Below are 15241 nucleotides of genomic sequence, written 5' to 3'. Positions count from 1 at the left end.
TTTCTCCCCTATTTCATGATTACAGGTTCTACTTGCACACCCACCACCCTTTGTCGAACCTACCCTACCTATCTCCTTGCAGGATTTAAGATAAAAAACACGGGAAGTTGGTAAAATCCTCATACTAGAGAAAATAAAGTATCTGTCTATTATAGAGACCCATGGTAGGCAAAGATTGATTGGAAACTATATTCCAGGAAATTAACTAGATAAGGTGAAAATGATCCACCCCTATATAAATGCATGAGTACCACTTTAGAGTATAAACTCTCAGCCTGAAAACTGTATTACCTGCCCATGGGTATGGTAAAATATGTATAGTAATACAAAAAGATTAAGTTGCACAATGCAATTCTCCTCTACCTTTTGAACCCTTATCATATTATTGCTATATTAAGAACGGTGGAAACTGAATCTCAAACTTCTTTCCTGATATGCTATTCAGATTTGAAGGCTGGAAGTCAAGACCCAGACTACGCTCTGCTTTTCAGCAATCCAATACTAGCAGAATTCTGAAAAGGTAGTTTCACTATTGCCACCCCTGAATAAAAAGGAAAGAGAATAGATGTCAGGTAATATCAACATCAGATGTCACAGGCAGTCATCAGGTTATTCTTTCAGCTGCTTACCAGTGTGACTCCTTTTATGTACCATAAGCACATTGGGCCCAATGCAAACCATGCCACAGACGTCACATTTCAGTTTACCATTCGGAAGCCGGATTCCTCCCTCGCCTTGGAGCTCCTGGACTTTCCTGTTGTCGGCCACCTCGCTGCTCTCAATTAGGGGTTCTTCTAGGCTGCTGCCTTCATCATGTCCCCTGATATCATCTTCACGGCTCAGGGGTTTCCTGTCACACTCTTCATCACTCTGCATTTCTAGCTTTACTGAATTTGCTGTAATTTAAAAAGAAGCAAGGAGACATTTTAATGCATGTTATGTTGTCACCTACACCTCTCTTCCACCTGCTGCCATTCTATTAACATAGTTGGAAATGCTGTATAAAGTAAAACATAGTCCATCACCAGTGAACACACACTGTACTCTGAGATTTTACAAAAGCTTTGGCATGAAGGTGAAGATGGATCAGGAAAGCTCTGTGTGAACAGAACCAACTTTATTTCTGCACACATTTCTTTCTTTTTTGCCTTATTTTAAAATTAAATTTATTGGGGTGACACTGATAAATAAGACTCTATAGGTTTCAAGTGTACGATTCTATGATGCATTGTGTATATTGCATTATGTGCTCACCACCCAAGTCAAATCTTCTCCCATCACCATATATTTGACCCCCTTTGCCCTCACTGTCCTCACTTCCATCCCTCTTCCCTCTCATAGCTGTTGTTTTGAGTTTTCATACTATATGAGTTTTCATTTGTTTGTTTTTATTATTTGTTCATTTGTTTTGTTGAGTTTTAAATCCCACAAATGAGTGAAAGCAGTTATATATTTCTAAAGCAAGTCTCCAAATACTGGGTTGGCCAAAAAGCTGGTTATGTTTTTTCCATATGATGCCTCTACTAGAGCTCGGTTGTATTTAACTTCATCTGAAACAATGTTGTTAGACTTACTGCGACAGCTGTCATATCAGTGTGCATTTAAAAAAATCAAAATTGGTGAATAGAAAATCAGTGTGCATTTTTAAAAAATATCAGCTGTTTAAATATTGAAGCTGGAAGAAGATATGCAACATTGCTGGCACATTATGTTTTATTATTTCAAGGAAGGTAAAAATGCAACTGAAACACAAAAATTGATTTGTGTGTATGGAGAAAGTGCTGTGACTGACCAAATGTTTACAAAGTTTCTTGGTATTATTGATGTTTTGGCCAAATAATTCTTTGCTGTGGGACTGTCTTATACATTGAGAGATGTTTAGCAGCACCCCTGGCCTCTACACACTAGAGGCCAACAGCAGGAGATAGCTGACATACTCCAAATATCTGAATCAATGAAGTTATTGGTGAAACTGAAAAATGTGTCTTTACTTTAAGGAAAAAACATGATGGACTTTTTGGTCAACCCAAGAATTCTGGTGTTAGCTTTCGAGTTTTTTGTTAAGGCTACTGAGACTGAGATAGGATTATGGAAGAGAGAAGATTAGATATTTCTTAATCTTAATATAACAATCATTTTACACACATATACACACACACTTCTTAGTCTGTGTTTTACATCACAGTACATGTGTAAACCTGTCTCTGAAAGGAGCAAGAAAAACAACTTGGGATCTTAATCCAGCAAATGTCTTAGACCCATGAAGGCACACCACCAAGGCAAATATCCTAAAATCAGACTAAACACATACATTCAGTTAAGAGCTGTATAAATGTAGGGTAGATTACACAAACCTCACTTGCTCTAAGCTATGCTGCTTTTTTACCCTATATGAAGAAAGTTCTCCATGGAACACACTAGTCTGCAAATCAAAGTATTTCAACTTTAAAATGTGCACACCGAAAAGCAATGAATGACAAGAATGGCGTGGCATGCATGCATGCACTTGTGACTGTTAAGAAATTTAATGCCTTCTGTTTGCTGTTTTTGGATCATCCCACAGAAAAGTTGGAATTTGGTTAGCACAGCCCTCATTCTGGATTGCTGACAAAGTCTTTTCACAAAGCAGAAGCAAGTTTTAAATGAATACCAGCTATTTATCCAGTAATCCTGATCATTTTCTTAAGAAATCATATCAAAGTTACTGAGCAAAATAAATTATTTCGTATTGCTTGACTAGAGGAAACATTTTCATAAAAAGGAAGTTCTTTTAATCGCAATTGTTTTCTTAGAGAAACCACACACTCTGTGATTTGTTATTGGTACTAATGATGAGGAGTGCTACCAAAATGGCACTTCCACTGTCCCCTCCTTGGAACGCCCCTACCAAGTGGAGGCAGTGTGGACAATGAGGAGATCCCTGGAGTTAGCCAGGAGAATGTGGCTCTAGTGCTGGCTTTGACATTTACTGGCAGTACACTCTTAAACTAATTCTTTAACCTCTGAATCTTAGATCTTTCGTTTGCAAAGTGGAGATGAATTCAGACTACAGAATAAAGTTTGAACAGAATAGTTTAGCTATTAAGACTGAGGGTCCTGTAACCTGGATTTGAATACTAGCAATGGTACTTAGTACAAGCAGCATCACCTTCTGCAAGTTACAAGTGGGGATGATAACGGTCCTCTGTTCCTAGAGTTGCTGTGAGCATTCAATGAGTAAACATAAAAAATGGGCTTGAGTGTTATTTTCTCTGGACTGACAGTGCTCTAGTCCATAAGGTTTTTGTGCAAATTAATTAATTTATAGGATATAAACTGCTCAAAGATTTAAAAGGGATATATAGGCTTTCTGGCCCCATTTGAAATGAATACTCAAAATAGTACCTATTTGCTAGAACTGAAATAGAAGAAATGGTAAACTTTAGTAATTTTCTCTCACTTTAAAGAACTACGCATTTATGAGGATAATCTATTATGGGCATCAGTTACACAGGCAAACATATATAGATCACTGCAAAAAAAGACGGCAGTATAGAAAAACAAATGGGGAAACCTTTTTTTGTGAAGCTGTTAAAAACAAATTATCTTAATTTAGTCTATGTCTTAATGAACATTTTCTTTGCCACAATTATATTTTGGAAGTTTAAAAAATAATTAAAAACACAAATATGTACCATTTAAAAACAATGTACAATCTTGTTTCATATACTCATAGGCCTCACACTTGTAAAAGTCATCCACCTCAACCTATAAGAAAGAGGGACCAGAACTGAATTTGCTTAATAAATAGTGGTTGACTCAATGATTTCTAAAGTACCTGGTACTTGCCTAATACTTTGCTATTATTATGAGGGTTTAAAACAAAAAGCTGGAAAATACTATCTTAAATAAGAAATTCACATTAAGAGGATAGTATATACACAGATAAATGTCATTAACACAGTTCATGAATAAGAAGAGTCCAGGAGATATTTTACTAATATAGATGATTTGGTTACATAAGAGGTTTGTTGTCCTGAACAGTACCTAAATGTGAACAGGCTTTTCCTTAGGAACTGGGCATTTACCCCTTTTATCCACACCTTCACCAAGTTCTCACCTATGTCAGATGGCAAAATTTGCAATGTTTAGCAAATGATGCCTTCAAATAATGAAATTCTTTATTTTTAAGATTTGGGAGGAAAAGGTAATTTTTTGTATGCATAACGAAATATAGTCAATTGATAATTGATTCTGAGTTACAAAATTGAAAGAATAAATTCTAGCCTCATCCTTAGCATTTGGTTTTCACTGATAACCCTATCATTTTTAAATGTTAAGTTTTGAAAATATCAAAGTAGTAACCCTATCCTAAAATATCATTATTAAAATATTTTAATATCTAAATTAAACATTCTACAATTTAAAACTTGATGTCTAGTATAATTTGATTCTATTAACCCTTAAACAAATTATTCCATTTCCTAGCCAGAAAAATAATGCAAAGGTATTATGACTTATTTGCACTATTTGAAAGAATGCAATATTGACTGAGCTTACGGGATGTACAAAAGTGCTTTTCTAGATTAATTACTATCCAATTAGGGATTTATTTCTGTTTAGTTTCCAAAATATATTTCTCATTTTTTTTTATTTTTAAAGGAAGCAAATACTAGGGAATTAATGAAATATTTATTTCATACCGCTAAATAAAAGCGAGGTAAAATATCATTCTTTACTTAAAAAGTGGGGGAAAGTCATTCAGGTATGATGTTTAAATGGATTTTTATATGCTTGGTTTCTGTTGTGTAAGAATTCAAGGGGACAGTAAGGATCATTATTACTCACAAGCATCAATTTCTCCCTGTCTATGCCATGATACTAGAATGGTGTTATAGACACTAATTGAATCAGTATATTTACTGATTGAAGTTCCTTCTGAGCACATATATCTTTCTCTCTCTCAGACATTTGAAACAGAAACACTAAATATGATTAAATCCATGTTAACAGCCCAGTAGCTGTTTAAATAATGTGTTAGAAAGACAAACTGCCCTCAAAACACTTCTGTAAAGCACAATTATTTACTAAGAACTTCTGGACAGTCTAAATAATTAAAGTAAAAGCATCACAACAACAATTATCTCAAGGCATGTTCAGTTCCTTCAAATTTCCTCAACAAAATTTCGCACAATAGAAAACTTTATTTAACTGTGAGTAAATAAATGGGTAACTCTTGAAAAAGGTCTGCCCCACAACACCCTTGAAGTGCCCGCTTATAAACGAAACAGGTGCACAAGTCCAGACACTGGTGGCCGCCGAACGCAGCGGAGCCAGGGCAGGCAGCATTCCACGTCCGTGCACCGCCTTGCCTCGCCCCGCTTTTCTTCGTCTCCACTCTCTGCTCTTTCCTATGTGGTCAGAGGATGTATTTTAAAGACCCATTAGGGAAACTAGGTTAAGACTGTGCTGATTTCTGAAACACTATTATTATTCTGAGAACAGTGTGCTGGAAAGTTACCCTGCACCCGAAGGCAGGAAACCAGGGTCTTTACCTGTCCTTCTACCCCTTAACTCACTGTGGGACCTTGGGAAATTTATTTCAGCTTAGTCAGCTGCCTCATCTGACATATGCAAAGCAACACTTGGTATTCCTAAAAATGTTAGGTTGGACAAAACAGTCTCTTTAGACTAAGGATTTAGGGCCCTAGTAATGATAACAGTAACAGTAATAATGCTAATAATAATATTAAAGAAGGAACTTACACATTTTATAATTTAAAAAAGACAACTTCTGTCTCATGTAATACTCAAACAATGGTGAATTGGGAGTAGGGCAGCATAGATGAATGAATACATCCATGGTGTAAAGAGACTTTCCCAAGGACACAAAGTAAGTAAATGTGAGACTGGTATCAACTCAGGCTCTGCCTCTTCGCCCAGCCATCTTTCTATGACAGGATACTGGCTCTTCAACTAAACAAGTAACTAATATTAGTGTTAAAGTAAGGACAAATATCACTTATGGGTGCACAGATCTCTCAGATGCTATAAAACCATGTCTATTAGTTGAAGAGGATACCAGGAATTCAAGTCCACAATGGTTAGACAGAATAAAGATTCTTTAAGTTTCCATAAGCTCACCTACTTAATGAACCCTTTCTATTAAGTCTGGGATGCATACACCCACTCAAAACAACTACCTCTTAATTTGAAAATTTGCGTTGGTCTAGGGATAGGCCCATATAGTACAACTAGTTCCTGAAGAATCTGTCAATATTTGATAGGTAACCTGTCTCCTACTTTTTCAATGTTCCTTTGTCATAGTATGACTTATCAGTGGTAGGTAAAGACAGCTCTTTGAGAAATAAGTCAGTATTATCAACTTTAATCTCTAAACCAACAGTTTATGGAGGAAGGCATTTTAGGACTTCCACTGTAGTCGTTTGATAGCCTTATATCGGTTATTTTTATAAAAATAAATCACACCTATGATCAGCTCACAAAGCACTTCATTTGCACTTAAAAGAGATCTTCACAACAAAATAAATACAAAAAAACTGTCCTTTCTACCTGCTTGAAAAAAAGTAAAACAAGGGCAAGACATCTAAATCTCTGATGGCCTCTTCCCACGATATGTGAAACCTCATACAGCACGCTCATCAGCAAAATGGCACAGGTTTACTGACCCTCACTCACAGTGGCACCACTGTAGACCAAGGACGAAGCTTCTATTTTTTCTTTGGCAGACTGCTATTTCATGAGAAACGTACAATATGGAGAATATTCCTAGTTTAAATAGAAATGCCATAGGCAAATAGTCTATCCCGTTTTCCATCCTTTAAGTGAATGATTTTATTTGCCAAGTCCTAAAGATTCAATATGTGCCATGTCTTGCATGCCCAATTCCTTTCCTTCACCTTCACAAGCAATACAGACCTTCAAGATTCCCCATGACCTTTCACCTAGAGCAACTGCAACAGCTTTCTCATTGGTCCTTTTGGTCTTTTGTCACACTACTCCCCAACTCATCCTGAAGAGTTTTGTTAGATTGATGTTTCTAAAAAAAAGCTCCTATTACTTTTTTAAAATATCTTAAATGACTGCCCGTTATCTACAAATTAAACACAAAGGTCTCGGTGTAGAATTTCAGGTCATGCACAGCACAGCTCCCTCCTATCCCCCGGCCACTCGCCCTATCAGTTATTCACGCCTTTCCCAGTCACTTTCCAGTCTTCTTCCTGGAACCCACCCCTTACGGCTCTACTTACTGTTCCCCCTGCCTCCCGTTATTATTTTACTGGAACCTTTCCTCCGTTCTATCACCATTAGCATCCTATTCAAGGCTCACTTACCTGCTACCGGTTTTCATGAAATGTTTCCTGAGCACAGACACATTACAGAGACGTTAGCAGAGTATTTGCCTTAACTCTAGACTCCCGACATACAAGGTGCTTACTCCCTAGAGTGCACCATCCTTGAAAGGAAGTGTCTTTATTCACAGTTTTAAAACCATCTCATCTTTACATACTCGAGGTGCTCAATATATGTTTGTTGAACAGCTATTGCTGATTTTCTTTTTTTTTTTTAAACCTCACCAGAGGATATAGTCATTGATTTTAGAGAAAGAGGAAGGAAGAGAGGAAAAGACAGAGAAAAACATCAAGGAGAGAAACATCGACGACAAAGAGAAACATCAACAGGTTGCCTCCCCTATGTGCACCCCGACCAGGGATCAAACCCACAACCTTTTTGGTGTATGGGACAAAGCCCCAACCACCTGACCCACTTGGCCAGGGCTGATATTCTATTATACTTCTCTTTTTAAAGTTACAGAGACCATGCATAAATTAACCACAGGTAACAAATGAATATAGCAATAAAGAGTTAGGTTTCAAACACAAAATGTCATCAACCTAACATTAAGTACAGGGCTATTGTATGACAGGAAAGACTAGGCACATTGTATGTTTTGCCTGACATAATCATGACTGCCACTCTGTAAGGTAAATATCATCCTCATTTTACAGATGAGAACACTAAAGCTCAGAATGAGTGACACCACTTATATGTCCAAGTCACACCTATTGGGAACCAGATCTGAGATGGAACCCAGAACTAACTGACGAACAAATTCCTGCTACTCTCCCTTTGTCAACAAAAGCAAAGCAATTACTAGTTACTATAAAGAAAAAAACGTCAGCATGCTAAAGAAAAAAAAAACATAGAGCAAACGTGTGTCATCCAACATGTTTTTTCCGCATGTCTAATACAGGTGCAATAGTTTGCCAGCTTTAAGTAAAGAGAAATTTGTCTGAGAGTCTGCTTTGGAAGAAGACCAGCTTACACTGCCAGGTTTTTCTGAGCATGGATTTTATTTCATATAAGAGCAATCTACTTGAACTGGTGTTCGGCAACCATCTCCTTAATATAACTGTGGGAGGGGTTGTGAAGCCAATTACCTTGTGAAATTATCTATTTAATAATATAAGGGGAGTATAAAAATGCTAACCAAACTTCTGAAAAGTAAAATCATTACTGTACAATACAGCTGAGCGGGCATATTCCCGAAGGGACCCACACATTGTATCGCCAGAGGTCACTAAGGACGCTTAAACCAGGTCAGAAGGCAGTGCTGCTGGCATGCTAAAGAGACAGAGATAAGAAATGGAGCAGGGTTTCTATTACGGGGCGACAGCAACCAAGGGAAGAACCGAAGCCGTGAGAAGAGTTTCAGCAGCTTTGCTAAGTCTCTGAGCTAAAGTGACAGGGGAACTCAACAGCTTCCATACCGTGGGTTCAAGTATGTCAGTGCTGGTTGCCAAAATCTGGAACATACTCTCTGACAACCAAGGCTACAGACTTTCTTTCCCTGGTGTTCTCCGTGAACACTTCACCAACTGTGCAAAGTAAACAGTCAACATTTGGCCCCAGGCTGCAGGGTTGCTCAGTTAAAAGTATAAAACCAGTAAAATGTATGAAGTAGCAGCAAAGAAGAAAAAAATTGTAGTGATGATTAAGGAAAATAAATCTGAACAACCACTCAGCAAATTTTAAAGATCAGTTGCAGATTCTTTATTTCCCACAATGTAGCAGCTGTCTTTTTTTTTTTCAATGCTCATACCTACTTTCCTACACGGAATGAATAAGACACTTTAGATAGTCATATAGAATACATGTTGAAAGGTAAAAAATAATTATAGAGCAACTAGGTAAGTAATAGAAATGGTGGATTAGAATATCTGTGTTTAAATTCTTTACAAGTGTGACTGTTAAGAAGTCACTTAATATCTCCTTGCTTATTACTGTGTAAAGTGAGGATAGCATTCTTTATATAAAAATCCTAAGACTGAGAAAGCATGCAGTCACATAGAACAGGCAGTACAGCTCACAGTTAAGAGTCAGAGATCTGGATTCAGTGCCCTGATGTTCTAGACCAGCTTCTTTTATTTATAAGTCACATGACCTTATAAAACCTCTCTCAGTCTCATTTTTCTCATCTATATATATATCAAGATCATGATCATACTTCCATCCTATGGCTGTTCTGAGTATTAAGCACAATTGAATATATAACTCTCTTAGAGCTATTTTACTTCTTATAGATCCACTATATGAAGCATATCATGAAGTGCAGAATACCAATGTAGGGGCACGTTTACCACAGAGAAGTACCAGGATGACACAGAAGGCTTCACAAAGGCAATGGCATTTGAGATCACACTTACAGGCTGCATGTGCTTTACGTAATAAAGAAGATAGATGGCACTCAAGACTGGGGCAAGCATGAAGTGAGGAGAAGGCATGGGGCCATGTTGGTTTAGAGTAACACCATTCCTTCCAGAAGGCATTCATTCAACAGGGAAGAGAGATAGAAAATATTCTAAAATCAAAGAAAGTTTAAAGTAGAATATTTTAGAGAACTAAAATAGAGTATTAAGAGAATTAATGCATGTAGAGCAGAAGTTTCAGAGACGACTTGACAGCTTAATAATAGACTTCAGATTCAAGAAACAGTATGAAGGAGGAAACTGCTTAGAATTTTTCATTCATTCATTCAAAATTACTCACTGAGCAGCTGCTCTGTACCAGGTACCACAAAGCAACAGTGAATAAGACAAAAATGGTGCCTGCTTTCATGGCACCTCTGAAATGTATGAATCTATGTATATATGTGTAAGTCTATATGTATATCTATATTTTGCTTTTATAAATGAGGAACTATTCAAAGTAAAATACTGTGATGAGAAATATAATGATATGTAAGCCCTTGCCCCAGAATATGTTGATACTATAAAATCTCAGTGCCCAATGTAGAGCATAAATAACCAAGAAGTAGTCTCATAAGATCACTGGTTCAAAAAGTTAGCTTCTTCTGAATTATAAGTGGTTACTTTAAGCATGTCATCTATCTGTGAACTCAAGTTTTGATTATTCGATGAGGAGCCTGTCTCCATTTCTAGAACATTTTAGGCCAACTTTCTAAAGCTCATAACTAAAGCAGACAAAATATTCTTAAATGATGGCATAGTCCTGTGTATCACAGAAAGCAGATTAAACAAATATGTCCAATATAGTTTAAGGACACACAAATAGCTTTTTTAAAAAGCTTGTAAAGGTAAGTTATTACATTTATGAGATGTGAGAGAACTCCTTAGTCATTTTAAACATACTTCCTTTACAATACTTGATGTCTTCTGGTCATAACATGAGTGGACTAAGTGTATACAAACTGAGTTTTATTTCTCCTTCTATTAACTTAACATTTAGTGCTGATTTTGCATCTTTTCACCTATAAAGGGGCAAGTTACTGTCTAAGAGATTTAGCTTCCTTATCTGTGAAATGGAGATAATTCTACTTTTTTACGCAGGCAAAATAATTAAAAGCCTACCTGCCTGAAGCCGAGGTTCTTGAGGTCCCTTTAGTCTGTAGTGTATCTGATTCTAGGCTGTAACTTGCTATGCTTGAGATTTTATGTAAAATATATTTCGTGTAATAGGTAATAATTATTAACTACTTAGTGTCTCCATATAAATTTCTTTATGTAAAAAACCATTGGTATGACTGATGTCCAGGAGCTTGCCCCACCCCCCATGTTTTATTCTGGGAGTTTTACAATTTTTCAGAGAGTAGAAAAGTATGCTGTCGAGGGCTGGAGGATGGGAAACACAGAGAGAGGATGGTAAAAGGGTAAAACTTTCAGCCATAAAATGCATGAAGACTGAGAATCCAATGTATAATATGGTGACTACGGTTGATAACAGTGTATTGGATAATTAAATTTTGCTAAGAGTGTAGCACTTAAATGTTCCCACCAAAAAAAGAAGAGGAAGAAGAAGAAGAGGAAGAGGAAGAAGAGGAAGTAGAAGAGGAAGAAGAAGGAGGAGGAGGAGGGGAAAGAGAAGAAGAAATAACAACAACATATGTGAGGTGATGGATGTGCTACTTAACTGAGCATTCCTAAATCTGTGTCTCAATGTATTTCTGAAGGTCATAAATAAAAGCATGTTTAAATGTGAATGTACATTTAGACACTGTACATACGCAGTAACCTGAGGGGTATGTACGTATGCTGTCCTTTATTAAGCAGAAGATGGTACCACATGATTAATATGCTGTTCCCATGTGCTTTGTTCATTTGACTATTGGCCGGTATCCAGGAGGGGGAAACCAGCAAAGCAAATACAACATTCTCAAGACTTAAACAAATGAACAAAACAAGTGCTACAACAACCTTCACAAAGGCTTAAACTCCTTAACTCAAACAGTGTTATGAAGACTCTTGAATTTTTCCTTTTTTCTGCTTTGTCCCTGTGCGGATGTGAACCCTGCCATTACGGAGGGTTTGCGGGTGCTTGCCAGTTCCCTCCCCATCCTGGACGAAGAGGCAAATTGCAGGTTTCCAGGGAGGGAGGACGCTGTGATGCTGCTGTAGCAGGGATGGCCTCAGCCCTTCACAGGGACTGTTCCACCCCCAGGGATACCAGCTACCTTGCTGCTGTGACAACTGGCCACCAGGTGTGTACTTTAAGTTACTGAAAATATACGAGTTGTAAGTTTCAGAGGCCTAGAATCTTCCTTTGCTTGAAGACAATGAACACACGAACCGATACAAGTCGCTGTACTTCTTTTCCACTTCCAAAATTAATTAAATTACTTTAGGGACACAAGAATGCCCAAATCTACAGTTCTGTCACACTCCTCTTTTGAAGCTCACCGTGGTCATCCGCACTCCTAAGAGGCTGCCTTTTTTCAAGGCAGCACGTGCTTCCTCAAGGCACTTCATTCTGTGGAAGCTGTCAGCAATTACTGCAATGAACTTCAAATCTTTTTCTTCTCCAACTACTGTAGTATTCTAGAAATAATGACACAACTTCTCCCTTTTTAAAATGTCAAGCTGACCACGTGGAAATTCAAGTGAGGTTTCTCCAGGAAGGCCCAAATGATAAGACATTTTTATGAGCCTTCCATTTAATCTCCCGTCCCATCACTGCGCTGCCTCACACCTTCACAGTGCAGCGGTGTCGTCCGGGACAAGCTGAAACTAAAACAAACCTCAAAAGCTGCCACTTGAAAAAAGTGAACAGTATGTGCCTGGCAACAGTTATTTTTATATATATATATATATATATATATATATATATATATTTCTTTTTATCTGAAACTATCATTTAGATTAATTTTATTTTCTTCTTCATAGTGCTGTTTGCAAGTAGCTTAAACCTGTTGCGTGATTAATTTACCTCACAGCCTGAAAGCCTTCCTTTAATTAGGCAATAATATTTAAAAAATTATATGCCCAGTACTTCTATTATTTTTTCATGCATTTCAGGATTAAAATTACTTTCAACTGCCTGGTTCAAATTTTATATTCTGAAAGAAAAATAAAATATCTCTCCAAAATCTGAACTACCTTAAACTCATAAAGTTGTAACTACCTTAAACTCATTAAGTTGTAAAGTCCTAGCTGACACCAGAATTACAGATTTATAAGTCTAATAAGAATACAATAAAATCTTCATACAGTTTTTCAGACAATATAGAGAGCATATGACATAATTTTAACTATGCCCAATTCTAGCAAAGAGAGATATATTACTTAAAAAAGAGATGCGTATAGATCAAGTAAGGTTTAAACGGCATATCTTCAACCATGCAAAACAAACCAATCAAGGTATAGGATTCCAATGGGTAGATTTTAAAGACAGGAAACAGCTTTTTTCTTGAGATGTTAACATTCTTGTCACTGCTCACGTCCCACGGTGTGTGCTCAGGATCACCCTGGGCTACACTCCAAGATCAGGGGCTTCACTGGCTTTCAGGATGCCACCTTCACATCCTCCTTTCCCATAGGAATAGGCAGGTAAGTAAGCAAGTCTGTTTGCTCATTCAATACGTGTTTGTGGTGTGCAATCCCTACACTGGACAGTGCCCAGTGTTGGTGATACAGAGGCTAACAAGGCCAGCCTGGCTCGAGATGGAGAGGATCCCAGTAATGTTGGTAGTTCTTAGGGATACAGTGGCAGGAGACACAGGTCTCAGTGACAAAATATACAGAGTTTGAGAGGAAGAAAAAGACAGGAGAGCCAATGATTGTGTCCAGGTCTCTCAAGAGAGTACAGATTGTTAAGGATCTTAAAGCTTAAATCCAGCACCAACAGGGCCATAGAGCTTCATTCATTATGTGGGCTGGTTTAAAGTGGCTAGCAATGGAGGGAGTAGGTAAAAAGATAGGGAGAAGTACTAACATTTAGTGAAGGCTCATTTTGTGAGATGTCCTACAATATGAGCCATTTAATTTCAAACCAAGTCTTTTCTTCATCGTAATGCTGAATAATACTGTGTTTCTGAACCAGCCAAATACCCTCATAATGTGTATCATTGAATACACATTTTGGTGGCCCCAAAGGCCACCAACTGGGGGCAGGGACCCAGCTCCCACAAACAGGGGAATTCAGTGTTCATTTTCTATTGATGGCATCATCTTACAACATTCATATTTTACTAGGTACCAAACAAATATTTATTAGTAACTGACCTCAGAATAATACAGAATACAGATATGCTACATTAAACAAAACATAAACTCATTTACTGAATAATGTGCAAACAAATGAAATGCAACATAATAGAGACACACATGCAAAGAAATTGCAGAGAAAAGGAACTGAATAAAATAAATGGGTCCCCAAACTAAAATTTTCTGCCTCCTTTTAAAAGGTGTAAAAAGTGTGAGTGCTTATTAACACTGCAAATATATATGGATCGCATACTCTGCTAAGCACCTAAGCTACGGTGGCATTCAAATCATACAGTCTTTGCTTTCATATCCTGCTCATCTAGGTGAAGATATATATGGGGAGACGGCAATCCTGCGTGAGTCTCTGTTTGTGGAGGAGGAAGCTGGAATGAGAAAGGCTCAGAGCCAATTCACTGAAATTCCTGGAACTAAGGACTGGTAGCTCTAACCATAAATCTCTTTATCAGTCATAACTTTGTTTTGTTACTGTTTTAGTGATGTGAATTTTTGTTTTAGTATGTAAAAAAAGTAAATGGAGCAATACTTAATGTTGAAAATATACATGTAAGTATCAGTTGGAGTTTTTTTTACTAATTCCTACATTGTCTCCACAGATACAAATTATCTAATTGCCTTTTTTTCACCATGAAGGTGGCCCCACAAAGTGAGTGAACTCCTCCAGACTAAAATAAAACACACACACACAATTTTAAAGAAAACCTAAAATGGAAGCTCTTCAATCCATTCTCTTCACCACCATTGGATACAAGATCACTCCAACAAGTAATGGAACATTTGGTCAAAAAGTAATAGCTTGTTTAAAATTTCTACCTGCTGATAATAGTTGCAAGCTTTCACTGTGCTGCCATATTATTAGTCTTAATGAAATTCACTTGTCAGTTCCATTTTGAAACAATGAATTCCTGGTAGGCATGACAAAGGTAAAATTAAAATCTCTTTTTCTAATCGAATCAACTAATGATGAAAAATTTAAAAAAAGAAGGGGTAACTCAGAAACTTCTGTCACTAATTGGTCAAAAAAGATTAGTTTTAGATTCCTTTCCTTTGCTTTTTTTCCCCCTGCTACCACAGGTGATCTCTTCAAATATTATAAGAAGGCAGAAGGTTTAAAGAGTTGGATTTACATAATTTCCTTAAAACCTACTTAAATAATAATATGTCATAAGTCCACACTCTTCATGATTTGAGGGAAGAGGGAAATGTAAACTATTTTTTCCATT

The 15241-nt window shown here is 37.1% G+C and overlaps 1 protein-coding gene across 17 annotated transcripts in view; it reads right to left on the bottom strand.

Moving 5' to 3' along the window:
• Positions 1-15241, bottom strand: part of IKZF2 (IKAROS family zinc finger 2) — a 144609-nt gene that overhangs the window by 53819 nt on the left and 75549 nt on the right. For 15 of the 17 annotated variants that reach the window (XM_036022894.1, XM_028509449.2, XM_036022892.1 and 12 more), the window contains one exon: positions 630-896. In XM_036022894.1, the coding sequence (XP_035878787.1) occupies positions 630-896 (267 nt within the window). The remainder of the gene's footprint in view (positions 1-629; positions 897-15241) is intronic. The other 2 variants (XM_028509451.2, XM_028509452.2) reach the window with 1 other exon arrangement.

The sequence above is a fragment of the Phyllostomus discolor genome, chromosome 4 (assembly GCF_004126475.2).
Source record: "Phyllostomus discolor isolate MPI-MPIP mPhyDis1 chromosome 4, mPhyDis1.pri.v3, whole genome shotgun sequence".
NCBI lineage: Eukaryota > Metazoa > Chordata > Mammalia > Chiroptera > Phyllostomidae > Phyllostomus > Phyllostomus discolor.
The sequence above is the reverse complement of the archived record's forward strand: the minus strand, read 5'-3'. Positions and strand labels throughout refer to the sequence as shown.